The sequence below is a fragment of the Euwallacea similis genome, chromosome 18 (assembly GCF_039881205.1).
Source record: "Euwallacea similis isolate ESF13 chromosome 18, ESF131.1, whole genome shotgun sequence".
Classification (NCBI taxonomy): domain Eukaryota; kingdom Metazoa; phylum Arthropoda; class Insecta; order Coleoptera; family Curculionidae; genus Euwallacea; species Euwallacea similis.
This window is the reverse complement of record NC_089626.1, coordinates 2,519,131-2,538,258: the sequence shown is the minus strand read 5'-3', so window position 1 is coordinate 2,538,258 and position 19,128 is coordinate 2,519,131. Positions and strand designations below refer to the sequence as shown.

General features: G+C 40.3%; 2 protein-coding genes across 4 annotated transcripts in view; both read left to right on the top strand.

The window, feature by feature from the left end:
• Positions 1 to 232: 232 nt before the first annotated feature.
• On the top strand, positions 233 to 3,044 carry LOC136414606 (DNA-directed RNA polymerase II subunit Rpb4-like). 2 transcript variants are annotated; one of them, XM_066398729.1, is made up of 3 exons: positions 233 to 410; positions 475 to 1,357; positions 1,477 to 1,942. In XM_066398729.1, exons 1-3 carry the CDS (start codon positions 350 to 352, stop codon positions 1,910 to 1,912), a joined length of 1,380 nt encoding a protein of 459 aa, XP_066254826.1. In that variant the 5' UTR covers positions 233 to 349; the 3' UTR covers positions 1,913 to 1,942. The 2 variants fall into 2 exon arrangements, with proteins under 2 accessions (XP_066254826.1, XP_066254827.1); XM_066398730.1 differs by lacking the exons at positions 475 to 1,357; positions 1,477 to 1,942 and adding exons at positions 2,151 to 2,331; positions 2,826 to 3,044 and having other exon boundaries at positions 257 to 410.
• A 1,870-nt stretch (positions 3,045 to 4,914) lies between these two features.
• Positions 4,915 to 19,128, top strand: part of LOC136414908 (high affinity cGMP-specific 3',5'-cyclic phosphodiesterase 9A-like) — a 39,648-nt gene continuing 25,434 nt past the window's right edge. The window contains exon 1 of one of the 2 annotated variants that reach the window (XM_066399195.1): positions 4,915 to 5,365. The gene's annotated coding sequence lies outside the window, so the exon portion shown is untranslated. The remainder of the gene's footprint in view (positions 5,366 to 19,128) is intronic. The other variant, XM_066399196.1, reaches the window with a different exon arrangement.

Sequence of the window (19,128 nt, the reverse complement as noted above, 5' to 3'; positions counted from 1 at the left end):
TTAGAATTAGTCATGACTATTCTTGATGACGTCACATTTGTCGTGGCTTCTCCTTGCAACATACGAGAACACATGTCATTAGTCTCTTGTCAAATATCATTATTGATACTAGTTTGTCAAAGTTTTTTCCTTTGTTCCTCTAGGTGTAAAGCAAGGACAAAAAAATTATTGGCAAATAAAAGATCATATTCACAGTTATACATTTTTTGAGGTTATGATTCTCCAGTAGTTTTCTTTCCGGAAATATTCTATTGAAGCCTGTTTCTCACCTTTTGAACCCTCATTTAAATCTCAATTTACTGAACTAGTAATTAAATTTAGCCCTTAAGAACTACTTTAACAAAAAAATATGGCCAACACAAACACGGATCTCACAGAGGAAGATGCGGCAGATTTGCAGTTTCCCAAGGGTAGGTTTCCTCCCGTTTTTCGCCCTTTTTTGTCGCCCCCTTAAGCGTGTTTCTCCCCTTTCAGACACTGACTTTACTAGCTTCAGCAAACCCCCGGCCCTCATCAATGTTTCCGATAGAAATGTGGTGTTAGGCCATTGTTCGAATTGTTTTAACGAGTTAGTTTTGAGGTACATTTTCTGTGAAAAGTGCTCGTTGAATATTTGTCTTGACTGTTTTGCTAACGGTGCCGAGTTTGGGGAACATGAAAACAATCACGAATATCGCGTTTTGAAGATAGATTTCCTACTCTTCAATAACTCAGATTGGACTGCCGAAGAAGAGTTGAAGCTCATTGATTCATTATTGTATTATGGGAATTGGGGGTTGGTTGCCTTGGATTTCCCAAATAGGAGTGTAAATGAGATTAAAGAGCATTATGAGTATTTTTATTTGAATGGGAATGGGAGTAAAAACATGCCAGTTTTTAAGACGGAAATGGCTCTTCCTGAGACAATAGTGCCTTATCGATTCCAATTAACAGATTCAGAAGATCCTCCTCGGTATGCATACAACACCGTAGGCTACCAATCAGTAGCTGGCTACAATCCTCCTAGAGGAGATTTTGAAAATGAGTATGACAAAAATGCTGAAGACTTGGTAGCTTCTTTAGAACCTATAGACACAGAACATCCTTGCTATGAAATATTGACAAACTTGCAATATGCAGTAGCACAGAATTATAACAATAGATTAAGAGAGAGGCATAGAAGGAAGATGGTTATAGCACAGCATGGTTTGCTGGTACTGAGAAAGACTTTATCTTGGTTGCATAGGTATGACTTGACCATAACGAGACCTGTTTATGAGAAATTTATGAGATTTATGCACTCATGTGAACCTACCAAGTTTGAGATGCTAATGGAGGGCATGCATAGGACAGGGGAGTTGAAGGTGCAAATTGAAAGGTAAGTCAAAGTTCAGTCAGTTTGTTTCTGGCCCTAAGATGGGAAGAGAGTTTTAAATACCAAGTTAGAAAATGCAAGTTATTCCTGAAATTAAACTTAAAAGACCTTTCGCCTTTCAGGTTATTTGCCCTTAGAAGAATAGGTATCACTACATTACCTGAAGGCCGAATGTATATAAAACTCCATCAAATGCACCAGGAAAACAGAAAGAAACTAAAACTCTTTCGCTCCAAGCCAATCTTCAATTGGAGGGCAAACAAAAACGCTTCTTTCGATTTGTCTAGTAAATTCACCAAGAAGAAGCCTTTATCTACCCCTTTAGATATAATCGGATTACCTGGCTTTGATAAACTAACTGAGAAGGAGAAGGAGATATGCAGTACTGTTCGACTCGTCCCGGCTACCTATTTGGAGCTGAAGGAGCTTTTGGTGGCTGAAAATATTAAAGTGGGACATGTAAAGTTGCAGAAAGCCAGGAGCATGCTAAAAATTGATGTTAATAAAACTAGGAAGTTGTATGATTTTTTGGTTGCTGAGGCCTATATTAAGAAATAAAGGAAGTTCTAGTTGAAAGTAGTTTTTTGTAGCCTTTACCAAAGCCTTCGGGTGTAAACCCTCATTAACCTGTAAAAAAACAAGAGCCAAAATAGTTTGGCAACCAGTCTGAAATTGCTCTCCTTAATCGATGAATTTCAAAGTTTCTCATCCGCCTCAAACGTCTAGAACATATTTACATAATTGATGATATATGCGGGTTCCATATTATTATTGATTTGTCGTGTCTTCCTTTAAGAGTTTGAAAATGCCGAGACGCTTTTAATATCGGAAGTCCACATGTTATTGGAGCATCGCAAGGCCCAGAACGAGTCCGCGGAAGACGAACAAGAATTCTCCGATGTATTCATGAAGACCCTCACCTACACGGACAGATTCCGGAAATTCAAGAACAAGGAAACGATATCGGCAGTCAGGAAGTACGTATTTTCCATTCTATACCAGAAAAACATTCCGGAAGACTTTGGCTTGGGAAACTTTTATAAAACGTGTTGACGGTTGCTTAAATTTCGATATGAAAGTTTAAAGTTTCGCGGAATTATAGGCGCTAACTCGATTAAACTTTTCAAAGAAAACATGTTTATTCTGAGAGAGCTGACCTTTAAAACTTTTATACTCGCTACGTTCAAATGTTGCGGCGTTCTTGTTGGGGCTTTGTGATATTATAGGGATTGGTGCTTGGTTCGTGGTCTTTTGTGCAATGAGAAACAAAATTTATCAAAACTTTTGCAAAACAGCGAAGGCGTCTTGTGAATTTATTTCCGCACAAGGCGAGAAACACTTAACCTGATAAAATGGCGAAGGTGCGGCGTAAATTATCCCGGAAAATACTTGAAATAATAGTGCATGTCGCATGAATGTTGCTGCGAGTGTAATGAATTTGCTATTTCTTTTAGATTTTCCTCTCTTTCAGCTTACTGAACCAGAAAAAGCTGCACAAATTCGAACTGGCCGCAATAGCTAATCTTTGCCCCGAAACGGCCGAGGAAGCAAAGTCGTTAATACCCTCCCTGGAGGGTCGGTTCGAAGACGACGAACTACAAGCTGTGCTAGATGACATACAAACCAAGAGGAGCATCCAGTATTAACGCTTCTGTAGTGGAAATCGATTAAATATGAAATGTTTTTGCAACGCGCCAATGAAAGTTTTTGCACTTTATTAAATTCGAAATGCCGCCTTTAATGTGATATCAAAACATTTTGACTGTCCGAAAATATCGACAGGCTAAATTTAAAGCTGTTCCCCATTTTGGCAAAGTAAACAACATTTGTCAAAGCAAAACTTTTATGGAAAAGATTCTCTGTTTGTTCACTGGAAATCTGGCTTCGTCCAGTCAATTACGCGGAAAGCTCCGCGCGATGGAAATTTTTGCTTGCCTTCCCTAATGGAAAATACATTTTTTATCTCTGTGGCGATATTAATTGGAAGTCGGTTCAAATCATTAAGCGTGATTTTCAGAAGTTCATGCGATTTTAGAGTGGAAATGGAGCGACGAAATGGGGATAAAACTGCTTTGTTCCAAAACGCTTTGCACGTCGCTTTCGAAATACAAGGCGTTTTATAATAGCGCGTCAAAATTTCGGGAAGCGAATCTGGGGACGACTTTAAGAAAAAAAGTTCATACCAACATTAGTTCGTTTTCGCTCCCTGTCTGGCATACAGGGTGATAAGAATTTTTAAAATTTTTCCTAAGTCCGTTCCTGCATCAGATATTTTTATGAAAATTTGAGTGTAAAGTGGGTGCAGAGACACATCCTTTAAGGGAACAACAGCGGTTTTAACCTTGCCAGTGGCGTCTCCATTGGTGCGACCCTGAACACTTTGACCGAAAAATATGGTTTTTTTAAATAAAAATAATTTCATGAATGCGCCATGTTTCTGCGAAAAAGGCCCCTTGAATACTTTTCATAACGCTGACTTTTTTCAGGGAAAATACAAAAAAAAAACTTTTTGGCAAATATTAAAATTACAAGATTAACTTGGTAAAACTACACGACTAATATTAAGACCACAAGACCAAATTGGGTACGTTACGTTACTAATAAAAGAACAACTAAATAAGGTGTTGGACATGCCCTCCGCCTGCAAGAATGCATGTCTCGGCCGTCAAAAAAAACCAGTGGCGTACCGCATTTTTCGCTTAAAACGTTTAGGGTCATGTGAACGGGGACGCCACTGGTGGAACTATAAACGTTACTTCCCCTTAAAAGATGTGTCTCTCCACTTGCTTTATGCAATTTTCTTATGCTCATACGAGCTTCTTTTTCCTAAAACCACCCGCAGATTCACCTCCGGAGTCTTTGACATATTGCGATGAAACGTCCGGTATATGCAAAATAGTTAGAGCCAACTCCAGTTTTAGCGTAAAATCGTCTTTCATGAGCAATTAACTCAAGTCGGACGTACGCTCGACCTAAAGAAATACGAGAGTTATGTCGTAAACCGAAAATATCTCTCGAACGGTTGGAGCTCGTTTTGCCTCCACTTTTACGGCGTCGCTTTCAGGGAAAGTTCGCTTAAACTGCGTTCAAATTGGGTGTCGGGTTGAAAGTAAGAAAACGCCGCAAATCGACAACGTTCCCAGAATGGTTAGAGTTAACCTTAAGCTGGCCCCAAGGCAGTTTTCCCGGCAAATTTCCACGGAGGAAATCTCCATCAACTTCCATGTATGTACGCGAAAAATGCGCGTTCCTCCGCGGTCGTTTCGGCCGTCCGAGGCGTTCCTTCATTGCCCACGTCACCTCTCCATTACCGGCTCCGGTGCCGATCGTCTTTGATCGCTTATTTCGAGTGCAGAGAAGTCACACACGAATAAATGAATAATCCATGAGTTTGTTTCGTATTTTTTTGCTCCATCCAGGTGGAAAATGGAAAAAACGAACAAACGATCTTTCGAGATTCCGGCGTCGATAAGAGACGAGTCCGTCCGAGCGAGCGCGTCTTTGACGTCGGCGCCGCCGATTGGCGCCGATGCCGCCGATATCCAGTGTTGCGAGCGCGACTTTCCAGCGGGGACGTTCGCCACGCGTGCGATAACAACATCGACGCATATTTGCCGATTTAATATTACACAAACATATATTTTTACCAATCTCCTGTGTTTATCAATGAAACGCTTCGATTGTTGAACGCTGCACGTTTCAACGAGTTCGCAGTTTCGCGCACGTAACACTGAGACACTCGGAAAGTAATTTTCGCCCTGCGAAGAAACTATGTAATTGCGGCACCCAAAAAAAAAGAAAAAACACCTCTCTTCGACACAGCACCAGAAAATTCACTTCGAAAGCATAATACGTATTTAATAATCGTATTATGATGTCCGAAGGTCGCGTGTGCTTTTGCTTTTCATTGTGATTTCTATAAGTAATTGATTAAACACTGACTGCAGTCGCTCGAAATTCGAACTTTTAGTGGGCGAAACAGCCGAAAAGGACATATCCCCCAAAGCCCAGGTAAGTTTGGAAAAGACTAGTTTGCCGCGTTTGTTCGATTTCGCCCTGCTCCTCGCAGCCCGATTTTAATGGAATTTGCGGAAAAATCCCCACCGGTTAGAGCTGCCTCTGTGATCGGGCCAGCTCACCGTCTTGTCGAGGAAAAATTTGCTGAAGTTGAGTGTGAACTCGACGTGTTTGCCTTCGAAAATGGCGAGCCTTCGAAGCGCGGAAAAATCTCAGAAAACTGTTAGAGCTAACTTAGTTTGACGCAACATCTGCTGGAAGATCGGAGAAAAATCAGCCGAGATTGAGTGCAAATTCGACGTGTTTGTCTTAAGACACGGCAGAGCCTGACGATTTCACAATGCGAAAAAACTAGAGACCGGTTAGAGCTGTGCATGTTTTTCGAGTTTAAGCTCGTTGGACTTGTCCGAAGATTTCCCGTGAAAAGCGGTTCGACTCGAAATTTAAAAAATAATGCAAAACGTCCGCAAAACGATTAGATTTCCTTTAGACTTTACCGCCCAATTAATTAAGACCCTGGTTGCTAGAGAAATTAACGGAAAGTGAGGCTGGAATAAGGAAAAGGGGTTGTGCAGTTGGGTGCAGCCCCTGACCACCAATCGGCTGAAAGAGAGGAAAAATTGTGTAAAAAAATTGGAAGGGGGATTAAAAAAGGGGAAGGTGGCAAAACAGAGAACCAACGCTTTGGATTTATATGAAAATTCTCGCACTGCCGTTGCCTTCACAGCAACACCTGCAACCCGTCGAAACGCCCAGTGAGTACTACCAAATTCCCTAGTGCAATCGTTCCTCTTTCTATGTACAACCATTCACATGCAGTGTGCCAATTTCAAAGCTTTGGATTGCTTATAATTCCGAAGACTGATTTTTTTTTTTAACATTGAAAAACCGTTTTGACAGAATGGACGGGGAACTAGTTTAACAGGGACTGCAAGTTTCTACATGTATCCGTAAAAGGAGTACCCTAATTCTAGCGATAACGACCTGTAATTAAATGAAATTTTTTTTACATCTTCGATTGGATGGTGCTCCATCGTATTAAAGACAACAATTATCCAGGAAAGTGGATTGGTTGCAGAGGAGAAATAAAGTGGCCACCGCTATCACCGGATTTAACACCCCTCGATTTTTTTTCAGGCCACACTAAATCAGTCGTTTACAAAACCAAGTCGGCCAACTTGCAAGATTTACAGCTTCAAATTACCGAAGTATGTCAATCCATTACCCTTGAAATATCTGAAAAAGTGAGACAAGTTGAATTCTGACTATTTTTTGTTTAGAAAAAAAACAGTGAATATTTTGAACTGTTTTTGTGGATATTTTTAAATATGATATTCCTGTATTAAAAACGCTGTAATTTCTCAAAAATCGACAATTTTTTATTAAAACTAGTTTTTTTTAATATACAGTTTGCAAAAACTTTTAAAATGAGGTCTCACATGATTGGTGTTGCAATTTAAAATTTAAAAACTGGAGTAGCTACCCTCTTAGGGGTACACGTAGAAACTTGCAACCACTATTAAACTGGTTTTCCCTTCATTTTGCCGAAAGTTCGAAAAAAAAATTCAATTTTCAGAGTTATAGGCAATTCAAAGTTTCGAAATTGACACGCTGTATATGATTACCAGCCACCCCGTTATCTCCCCTCTCACGTCCAAAGCCAATAATTAAATTAATCAAATAAAACCCTGGCGCTGCAATCAAGGTGATTGATTGTTACACTTAATTAGCAGTCTGGAAAACAAGGTTGGGAAGTCGCGTTTCATAATGTACATTAACACCTATATCGTAAACAAACATGTAATTAAGCACTCCTAGAATTATGAATTTTACATGGAAAAACTCAGATTAGACAGGCATTTCTGTACGGTACTTATTGATTAGATTGTTCGGAGAGATCTGTAACAGATTTTTTGACTTTTGGAGGACCAAAATTCCCATCAAACTAGGATAATTAAATGCGTCATTGAATAGCGAACTGAAGCGGTAAAATTACGAAGGATCATTACAAAATCGAGTATTATATCACTAATTGAGATATTGATAGAGGTTTTTGTCAAACGGGTCAAAGTCTGTTAAAGTTTCTGTCCTAGGCTACCACTAAAAAATCCTACAGAGGTGTCACAGCGATATAGCATTTTAAACATTCTGGTAAATTATATTGTATAGATTTAAATTATGTATGGCTTTTATCAAAGGGGACGAATCAAAATAATTTGTGAACGCATTATAGGTTTCCACTTAAATAGGCAACCCTATATGCACGTTCTATATAGCGCCTGGGGAGTGGTATGTATATATTGCGTTCAGGTTATTTTTAAGTATCATAACGTGCAATTCACCTCGTAGATTGACGCACTAATAAGCAACCCTGTATAGAAAATCCTAAATGATTTCAGAACAATACGCTTCATCTAATCTGAAGGAAAATAAATCACGCGCGCACTCGGTCTTTTCTCATCCCAAATTGCACTATTACCGACATCTTTTAAGGCAACTCATGCACATTGCCTTAAAATTTATCAACAGTTTTCAATGCACTTGTTTCATTACATATGAATATTCATGGAGTCCACTGGATATACATCACGCATAGAACATTCTTTCCATTCTTTCCAATTAACATGTTGATGAGGGGAGTAGCACGAAACATGCCCCGCTTTTCTATTATTCATGTGTGAGTAAAACCTAATGACGTCAAAAAGTCCAAGCTGCTGTGTCCAGACACAATAATTATTGACTATGTAGGTGGAACTTGTTACTAGTGCCGAAAAATCGAAGTGTAAAAAAATTAAAGCCGAGATAACTACCTCTCAGTCATAGTTATCTGATAGATAAAAAGAGTCGCTCCACGTCATTGACATGAGTCATAATGGATTATAGGTTTAGTTTTAGTGGCCACAAATTCAATTAAGCTCTTTAGCTCTTATTGGGTTTGTTACGTCTAATAAAAGTGTTATGAGTCTGGTCAAATTGGCCCGAATTGAATTAAATTTGATACACATACTTAATGTCCAGCGAGCGGTCAGTTGTTTGCACCGTATGAGATTTCTGTTCATCAGCTGAAGTTTATTGGATCTGATCGAATTCGAGTTATCCGAGTAGTGAAGGTGAGATTAGCAATATGGAAGAAAAATGCTATTTGGGACACCCTGTATTTGGGACTTCGTCTGGAAAAATCGCGAATGAAAACTTCAATTTTTAACGTTATTGACCCTATCCGACGCGCCCCTGAACATCACTTAATTTCCTTTTTCTACCTTTTCTATATCGACGTCTATTATTGCTGCTTGTACTTGGAAATTATTTATTAAAAGCTTAAAAGGAGAGCGATTTAACTCTATTAATAATTATTGTATGTCGACTGACAACACTACAAGTTTGCTTCATGTACAAAAAAATCGTCCATTAATAATTCACTTTATCGCTCAATTTTTCAATTGTTTTAACGCCCAGTTTTATTGTAAGCGGCCAAGCAAGCAAAATCAACAAACACGGATTCAGATTGACACTCACTTGACACTTGTGTTTTTTCACGTCATGTCATGGTTCTGTCGTTGTCATCGGGCTTAACATTTTGCAATTGGCGAAGCTCACACTTTTGTCACGACAACAATTATTTTTAATTCGCTGTGGGACTCGAAAATCATCAAATTAGTCCGAAAGCCGGAACTTTTAAGAGACCCCCGTCACCCATTTGAACGTATTTAGATGGTGACGGTTGTTGAATACAAACGGCTCATCAGCTCAACTTCGTCCAGGAGCAATAAGAGCCTAATTAGGTAGAAAAATGCTTTGGTTGCCAATTCGAGATGGGCACATGTTGGCGCTACTTCCGACATCACTTTAGTGCGAACATTGTCGTGAGACCTCTGTCAAGCACCTGTACGTGTCCAGCCTTTTCGCTGCGATTAAGGATTGAAATTTGGTCTCTAATAATGAGGCAAAATTGACGCCTTAGAAAGACCCGATGCAGTGAGGGGAAATCCGGTTTTCATTACGATAATAGTTTCTGAGCAATAGCTTCCTTTGGCTTTGTGTAATCCAGATTTCCTACCACTGCGTGCGGATCTCCTGCGCGGTTTGCTTAGGCAACCGGACAAACAGTATTTCCTATCTAATTTATGCCTTTTTGCCCAAAGTCTCAAACCGAAGTTTCTCACTTTCCTTTAGACAATATCGATCCTTCGGCGCCACGATAGGTACAATTAGTATTCATATCTTCACCTCGGTAATTAAACACGTATATTTTAATCATGCTTTAACCCACATTAACCCCAACTAAGACCGGACCATTAGGTTTGCCATTATTTGGCATCGCTTCTATTAAATTTTGCCACCGAAATTTCGTCCTCCAAGTTCGGGAACGCGTTATTATCATTAGAATTTGTTGCTACACGTCGGGAACATAAAGAGTTAATTAACTACGAAGAAATATCGCGTGTTGAATGGAAATGATGGCGATTATTGCCACACTCGACTTCCATGTTTCAATTAATGGAGAGTATCTAATTATGCCCGTGGGCAGGTGTCTTAATGAAGGATGGAAGTGGGAATGAAATCAGGGCGCTCACTCGAGATCTCATGCTCATACAGAAACAACACAGGCATAATTAGGCTTTATCAAGGAAAAAATGACGATTTTGTAAGATCAACAAGCCGCGATAAGGGTCGGTCTTCGAGAGCGTTAGATAACGGCTGAGTAACTACTAGACAAACACAGACACATGTGTTCAAGGAGTAACGAAAAATCAGGCTTTTGTCATGGTGCACACATGCCGTTTTCGAATTCGTTGAATTAACGAGCAGTAATAAACAGTAATTTCTAGAATGTTTGTGATTTCATGTCGAGAGCTCGGATGTGTTCAAATGTTGGTTTAATGAAACGCGAATAATGGTAATAAATAATTTGTTGTCTAATGGAAAATCTATTAGCTATATAAATACTGTAGAAGGGATACTATAATATGGGAATTATTTCAACATTTCCCGATTCCCACGGGCTCACATAGATTTACAATTAGCGGGACAATTGTGAATATAGTGGGACAAAAGTCGCTTTCGGTCTCGCCCAGTTCGGACCACTATTGCTCCTCGCACAGGACGCCCTGTATAACCTGTTACTCATTAGTCTTAATTAGCCTCTACATCAATTTTCTTAATTCATTACGTTCTCAGACAATAAAACGACCGAAACCACCCCTGGAATGAAGGGAAACCCCTTCGTCCCAGGCTCAAGATGATCAGTCCTCTGGAAGTCTATCGTTCCTGAAATTTAATAAAGGCAGGTAATCTCGATGTTCCCTTTTGATTCTTCATTAAATAGCATTGTCCGGAAAACAATGTTTTCTCTAATTACATTGTTTCCCCCCCTAGTGATTCCCTAGTCCCCCCTTGCGATTCCAGCAATTTTCATCCCAGCGTACGCGCAAGCAATAATAGCTCGTTAAGTTTCGCACAATAGCGAACGTTGCCAGTTAAAATACTCCGATATAATTCTTTTAAATATTTGCCTCTGGCGCTTCATCGAACGAACTGTGACTCAACAAGGGCGATAAGGAAGGCATTTCGTTTGGGTGGTAACGCCCTTGGGGTTTGCGTGCAAGCCATACGGGGGCAGCCTCATCGAACCAATTTTTCTTTACATTTCTGAATTAAAACTAAATATACGCATCATACTAGAAATCTAAGAATAAAAGCGCTGTGGGCGACCACATTACAATAACAAGCAAAACAAACCTTGACACTCGCCTTGACATCCACGGAAGATAGTAAACATTTTGCGTCAATGTACACGGGATTAGCGAGGATTTTCGTTTGAATTTCCTGCAGATTCCAGGTACAGTTTAAGTTTCCAAATAAACTCAAATATTGGCTTAACTTCAAAGTTCTTAGTTTATCAAATACTTTAAGACATTCTTTGAAAGTTGCATCCCGGGCGATTAGCAGTAATTCCGACGACTTTCATAGGAGTTTAATGCAGTTTTTGAGCTTTACTTGAGGGATGAGAGAATGCTAATCAAAAAGTTTTGTTAAAGGAGCGAAAATAGATGCAGGGAAACAGAGTGGAGAGCGGTATAGCTTTAAAAGAGCGTAAATTGAACATAATTTAAAACTTGCAAATTTGGGCTAGGCCACTGGCTTTTTACGCTTAAGGGGACAACGTTGTTAGTTCAGAAATTACTCGTAAAATCAGGGGCGTCTCGTTCAACTGAGAAGCGACGCCACTTACTGTGCCAGCGTAACAGCTTTCAAACATCCCTATAAAAACTAGTCACATATCAGTGGAAAATCCCTATCAAATGCTGGTCAATGTCACCAGGGACGGACTCAGGTGAATTGCAAAACAAATCCAAGATGTGTCAAACGATTCGGTAAAATTAAATCCTAATTAGATTGTCACTAACCAATAAGAAAAACTTGAAAAATTCCCTCAAATCCTAAATACTGCTTTTCATCGCCGATTTGGAATTTTCCCCCATTGTGGGACACGCGCGAGCTTCCAATGACGATTCGCCAATGTACGAGGAGCATTCGATAAGGGTTGAATTGTGATGTGATATTTCGTCAAAAAACGTATTACTTTGAAGGGAATGTTGCTCATTACGCGCATCTCACGTATTTTTCAACTTTTCTCCAAATTGAAGTGTTCGTTTATTATTATAGTTCTGGCAACGAAATTTGCCATCCAGATCCCGGGAAAGTTTTCTTACAGCGTAAACTAAATTAGGCGTCAATCCAACGTAAATAAGGAATCTAATTTAGTGGGGGAAAATGGAATTAAAGCTTGAGGCGAAAAGCGAGACCAGGGAGTATTTTTAAGGAACAGTGAGCTCGATTTGGAAGCCCAGATTGAAGTTTGATGAAGCGGGATAATTAGTTTAAATCGGAGATTTAATCGTTTCAGTTACCTACCTAAAACTAAATCAACGGCAGCTTCGCTGCGGCATAAAGTGGGAGGAAATTTATAGGTTGAGGGGAAAATGTGAGTATTTTCGGAACATCTGGAAGATCCAAAAACGTTTTCCTTTTCTAATGAATTATTTATTAAGTTCATATTTTTCGATTCAAAGGGGAATTGCCAAAGGAAACAAGACGCCGCGGATCTAATTTTAAATGAATATCACCTCTTGGAAGCGGCACATTTCACACTGGAATATTTTCTTTATAGCGACATAAAATTCCTCGCTATTTCCTCCCTGACTGATGTTTATACATGGTCATCCCCGGAGAAGTGCGGGTGATGGATCCAGATGGAAAGTTGCTGGCTGTTTTCTCAGACAAGATTGATTACGAGCAAACATCAGCGATTGTTCACCTTCAACTCAAATACTTTCTGGAAAAGTATTGTTCCACACCAAAGGGCAATTTCGAGCGATGTCTGGAGGTGCGGTTTCCCAGCACGAATGTTGCATTCGCCCTCCTCATGGGTTCATCTTTCATGAAAGTATCTTTTCGGCTATAAATAATGCGATTTGTGCACAAGATTGTTTGGAACTGGGAATTCTATTCAGCGCGAATTATGCTGCTTTTGAATAGTCGCATATAGTATCCGCCATATGATACTTGCAAATACGTTTGGAGTCACACAGGGTATGATTTCCCAAACTGATTTTAGTGACTTTTCGAAGTTTTTAATGAGGAAGTTCTCCGCAGCTCATGCGGCATTATTGTCCGCTGAATCGTCGTCAGGGACAGCGACATGCCGAGTTGGCGGCACCACGAACAGTGCGAAAACTCCCCATAATCACGCTGGTGACGTTCGACGCGCAGTGGAAATTCCGGGAGGACGCTGGTGGTCAGGTTAACAACTTCTCGACACATTTTTTTTGTCATTACTGCCAATATGCCACAAAAAACGGCATTTAGTATGGTCATAAATTTTCCTTTCCATTTTACCAGAAATAGTAAAATGCCCAAATAGCAGGTCCCAAAGTAATGGGGTTGTACTTATCGTTATGAGTCACAGATGGCGCTTCTGCGCCCAAGGACATTGTCCGGAATTTTGTTGACAACGGGGGGAAGTATGCAAAATTTAACGGAATCTGGAACTAACGTCTGTAACTCTGGCCAAGTTTGTGGAACCCACTTTTCGTAAATAGTTGAGGAAAGTACGAGAAGTTAACACGGCACCTTGCACACTGCACACAACAACACTTCGAGAAGAACACTCTAAGGTGAACGTTTGAGAAAATCTGACAGTCAAAGGTGAATGACGAAACAATGACATTCAGGCTATGCGCAGACTACGAGAATGGCATTCATTACTAGATGAATTTTGTCGCTAATTTTGGGAAAATTTGCAGTCGCATCAAAGGAATTTCCAGCCACCTCATAGAAACGCATCAATCGTGTGTTCTAGAGAAAGTTCGAGGCTCTCTGTTTTGCTCAAATCCTCATTAACTCTGAGAACGACAGCTGCCCCATTCAAACTAAAAGCCACGTTCCTAAATTTACCAAAAACTTGTAGGGCACAAATTTTTCTACCCATTAAAAGCACCGAACATTAACGAACGGCAGGAGTAAATTCCGGCTTAAATCAGCAACCGCACAGTGAATTTTCAATTTTCTTTCGTAATTTCACACGCATGGGGGGGAGCGGCAGAACGGTTAATAGGGCGTTTAATTAATGTTTCAGAACTCCAATTAAATACTAATTGGGTTATTCCGGCTGCAAAATCCTTTCGCATAATATGTCCGCCGAAATAAATTTAATTCGAATGTCTCAAGTTAGACATTCTGGTAGTAAACCGGCAACACGGCAGCACTCTTTTCTTTGAACGATTAGCTATCACAAGACGATCGACGTTGCCATGTGCTCTTAGTTGTTGCTACAGTTGGGGCTAACTATTCAATTAGGGCATTTGATTGCATGGGGTTTAGACGCGACCTCAGCATCATTTAAGGGCCTCCTAAGTCTCCTCGGGGAAATAAAGGGGATGTTCAAGTTAGACAGCAAGAAGTTTATGTTATGGTTAAGTGCATAAGTGCATTTGGACTTCCGAAACTTCAGCCACTCCGGTGTATTGCAGGGATTGTTGATGCTTTCCGAGCAGATTACATATTGTAATAATGGGATTCGCGTGTACGAGATTTTTCAAGAAATAAACATGGATAAAAAGCCAGTTTAAATTGTCAGTTTTTCAAAAGCAATTTGCGTCAATTTAACTTTACGAGGACCGAATTAAGGCACGAGAAGTGGAAAGTTAATAGGCGAGATGGAAATAATTAATCTCGAGTCTTGTTCCAGCTGGGAGATAATTCATAATTTTAATGTTTATAATGTGCATTTAATTAAATTCTCCTAGCCCGTCCCTGCATCTCGCCCTTTAGGAACAAAAGAACCGCGCCGCGTTGCCATTTATTGAATGAATTGATTGTACTACAACTTGAGCTATTAAACCTTTTGTATGGGCAGTAATTAACCGTGGATTTCGATAATTTAATTAAAGCGTTGAAGTAATTAATAATCGGAGAAGTGCCCGAAGCGTAACTGAGTTTGTGACAGTGAGAAATTATGCCCGAAAGTACAAAATACTTCTACACATGACTGAGCGTTATCCCCCGACGCTCGTTGTTTTTAATTTCGCAAATTACAGGATTCAAGTTTGGTAGCATAAGGATCATGGATGGGCAAAGGTTTGGCTGCAAATTTCCAGTTTGTGGGTGCAGCTAACCTGGGAATTAAATCTTCGCCAGAAACTTTTAATTAAATGCGAGACTTTCCTGAGTTGGGGCGAAGTAACAAATCTCACTTAGAATAGTGCCAAATGGGGGAATTTATGTAGTTTTGAACTCGTGCAGGCAAAAATGGCGAACGCCCTATATTAGGGGGTAATTAATGTAGCTTCATAAATCCGGGAAATGTTTTGCTTTGTCTCTTTCTCTGGGAAATCTTGACCTAATTACGAGTGGAAGCCTGGAAAGTGCTCTGTTTTATCATTTTTTGCGACACAAAAAGGAATTTTTCAGGCGACATTACTTCCAGGAGAGAGATTGTGCAGTTTTTGTGACTGTTTTGACAAAAGTACGCAAAAAGAGCATTTCCAAGCACTTAGAATATCGGTTTTGCACACTTCAGCTTTTCTGTGCAATTAGATGCAATTCCTCCTCGGTGGGTTTACGAGATATTTCGCCCAAGCGACTGCTGAGCAGTGGCGTGCCGAAATTTGCAAGCAGCGAGACAGCAAAACACGCAGTTAAGAGAAAATCAACCCTTTAAGATGCAACGTACTACGCCAATGACTTTCCATTAACCTTTAGGTGTATGAACTAACTGTACACAAAAAACAATCGGTTCACTAAGCCTTAAGGCAGGGGCTTACTGGGGGTCCGAACACCAACGATGCTACTTTAAGGCAATATTTTCCCAGATCGGAGGATTATCCGAAAATATTTAGCTTGAAAGTTGCATGCTCTACGCCAGTTATTTTCCACTCAAAGTCAGATCTGTCCATCACCTTGTAATAGAAAGTTCTCCTGTCGGTTCCCCCTGATAGAAACCAGGGGCGTATTCCGGGCGCAGCAGCACCAACAATTGCACGTTAATTCTCTTAAAAAGCAGTGAATAGACACATACGAGCCTAGGGGTATAATGCTTGTGAAGTTCTATTAAGTTCTCCTAAGAAAGTCCGTTGGAATAGGATAACACGCGTATTTTACATGGAAATTCTTATATTACAGCGTGTAAACACGCAACAAAAGTAGCCGAGAAATTTGAAATATCCGCATTTTGCCTCAAGTTTTCACGGGAGGAATTGAGAATTAAATTTTAATGTAATACAGCACCCAAGCCGCGGTTTATTTCAGAAAATCGTTCGTGTATTCGGTTTGACAAAAGCTTTCTGAACAGCATAATTCTACAATAACTTTCAAAATGAGGAAATCCACGTTTTGCCTCTCATCCAATCGGCTTTCCCCTTGTACTCACCCGATTATGCCTAGCCCATTTCCCTACAAATCGAGTTCGATTTTCTTGAGACTAATTTGCATTAAATGATGAAATTCTCATAGCTAGGAAAAAGTGAAATTGATTGTCCTGTTTGTCCGAGTAATTAATAGAAGAACGTCATGTGTGCAGAACTCTCTTAAGGCCAATTCGACCTTGCGGTGTTGAGGCTGGGCGACATTTAGGGGGGGGGGGGGGTCACGGACCAAGAAGGGCAGGGGACTTTCCCGGTCGGCGGTTTTCTTGGGGGTAGGGTGATTAAAATTTTCGCCAAATTTGCTAAGGCCGGTCCTGCTTCAGACACTATAATACAGAGAAGAGGGTGAATAATTGATTGCTCAGCGCTTCATAGAGGTAAATCTTATAGAGATCTTATATTTGCTTCGCATAGAAAACTGCAGGGTAGAAGCAATTTTTCTTTGCTATGCTGCGGGCTCGAAATTTTACAGGGTCAAGGCTGAAACGAGGGGAAAATAGGTTTCTTCTAATTCCAGGTTAAAAATTCAAATTTCCCAATGAAATGTTCTGTCCACTAGATCTGTGGGTTTCTACATGTACCAATCTCTTTGCCTGAAAATGGATTATCTCTCGTTCAGGTTCCTCTTCAAACGAACTACCCTGTATATTAAATTTTTAAATTTCCCTACCACAGAGGATCAATTTCTCAGTCCGCTCCTACACTAATCTCTTTCGATTTTCGAGATATTGTACTGTGAACGGAAACAAGACAGGAATTCGCTTGAAAATGAGATCCTTCCCATTCAGAGGTCAGAAACTTGATTTTTTCAAATGGGCCACCCTATATATTATCACGTTTTTCGACTGCCCTGCCATGGAGGAACATTTGGTTGATGTATAGTCCTATACCGATCTCCTTCGGTTTTCACGATATTTTAGTGTCCATAAGAATAAGACCAATCAGGTTGAAAATGCATTTCCCCCGTTCAAAGGCAGGAAATTTGATTGCTTTTCACGAACCACCCTATATATCATTGTTTTTGTATTGTTTTAGTGTAGAGAACCAATTTATCAATGTTCTAAACCAACCTCCTTCGGGTTTCGAGGTATTGTAGTGCCAATGGAGTCAATCACCCAGGCAATCAGAGATTTTTTCAGTGTTCAAATGAGCGACCCTGTATATTATTACACGTTTCCATTATCTTACTATAGAAGCACGATTTGCGCATGTCTAGCTCTAGACCGTTCTGTGTCAGTTTTCGAGATATTCACAGATGTTAGTGATCCAAAAAAATGTCCATTGATCTCATTCCCGCTCCATCCAACCTGAATTTGATCTAATTCTGCCGAATGTGAATGAGGGGATAGTTCAGTTACCCAGAAATTCTAGATCTACGTCCAGCCTGGTTCACTCTCCAGGTTCCCCTGTGAAACTTTCCATTCATATCACTTATTTTCCAAGATTTTACCGACTCGAAAGCGAGAGAGATTCTTCGTGTAACAATTATTCATAAATTAAACTAATGAAACTTCTTTTGGGGACATTTCGTGGGACGACCTCTCCATTTATAATTAGCGCCCTGCCGAGGAAAATGAAAGTGCGAATCCCGGGACGAAAGAGCTTTTTGAGTAATTCTCGACGAGATTACGTCAGAAAGGGTCACCGTGGTTACGACCAGTTGGCAGTGGCGACTCTTCTTATTCATACGAGTAAGCGAAATTCGCTTTTTCTTGTGTCCGTGAGAACCAATAGCCCCTATCGATTTTCCCATCTCAAAGGGTCAATTTTCCCTCATAATTTTCCAGGGTTTGAGCCTCGTATCAGTGAGTTTCTTCGAGGATCAGGGCCAAGTTAATGATGGTTTTCGTTTTTCCATTTCCCAGTAATCCCGGACATCTACGCCTCGTTAACCCGGAATTGACTGATTAAATGCCGAACAAATCTGCGGTCATTTGCGGTTTGCCAGAGTTAGACTGCTTAAATAGAATGAGGCCTGTCAGAGGGGTCCGATTGGAGTGAAGGAGATTGGTTTTTCTCCCTGGAGATAAATGACCCTTTAATTGCCAGTTTTTGGCCAGGCTGCGGGACATGCAAGGCTAAAAACTGGCCAAAAACAATGTCTCGATTTCGCCTTCTTCTGCATCGCGACAAACAACCCAGGCGCGGGCATATTTAACCAGGAAGAGGACTTGAAAATAATTTAATGCCTGAAGGTCGAACCTCGGACACGAAATACCTTAGCCAGGTCTCTTTGGAAAATAACGGTTCTTTTAAGGGTGAAAAATTTCCGAGCTCTGCTTTATAACTTTATTGCGCTGCGAATGGAAAAAATCTTTTGTGAGTCTTACGACAAGAATTTCTCTTCTCGGAGTTATAAGTTTTCCGTCGCAGTGACCACCTTGAATGAAATATGGACGCTTCACGAATGTGTTAAAGTTTCATTGCAGACGCCTCCGAGTACGTGACCGAATGGACGGAAAGAAAACTTTGGGATTTAGGGGAGGATCTGGTAGAGTCACGTAGAGGGGCCATCAATGTCAATTATTAAAGGGGACCTGTTTCTGAGCACACATCACACGTCGTGCCGCGTGTTTATTCTTCTCAAATTTGAGATCAACAGCTTTAAAAGGGAGTTTTGGATGTACAATAGTGGTTTATGTGTCAAGCCCGAGAGGAAGTGGAAAGGCATGATTTGGGTGAAAAATACAAGTGCAAATTTCAGCCCTCAGATCATGTAAAGCAACATTTTCCCATACATAGCCCTATACCTGTCTCTATAAGTTTTTGAGATATTCGCGGGTAAATGGATGCAATACCGAAACAATTTGATTTTATCGCGTTCCGACCCCG

Bases quoted from the DNA above. Each gene is read 5' to 3' on its own strand.
- LOC136414606 (XM_066398729.1), top strand. From the start codon at position 350: ATGGCCAACACAAACACGGATCTCACAGAGGAAGATGCGGCAGATTTG. The intron at 411-474 runs GTAGGTTTCCTC...CTCCCCTTTCAG, and splicing joins AGATTTGCAGTTTCCCAAGG to ACACTGACTTTACTAGCTTC. The intron at 1,358-1,476 runs GTAAGTCAAAGT...TTCGCCTTTCAG, and splicing joins TTGAAGGTGCAAATTGAAAG to GTTATTTGCCCTTAGAAGAA.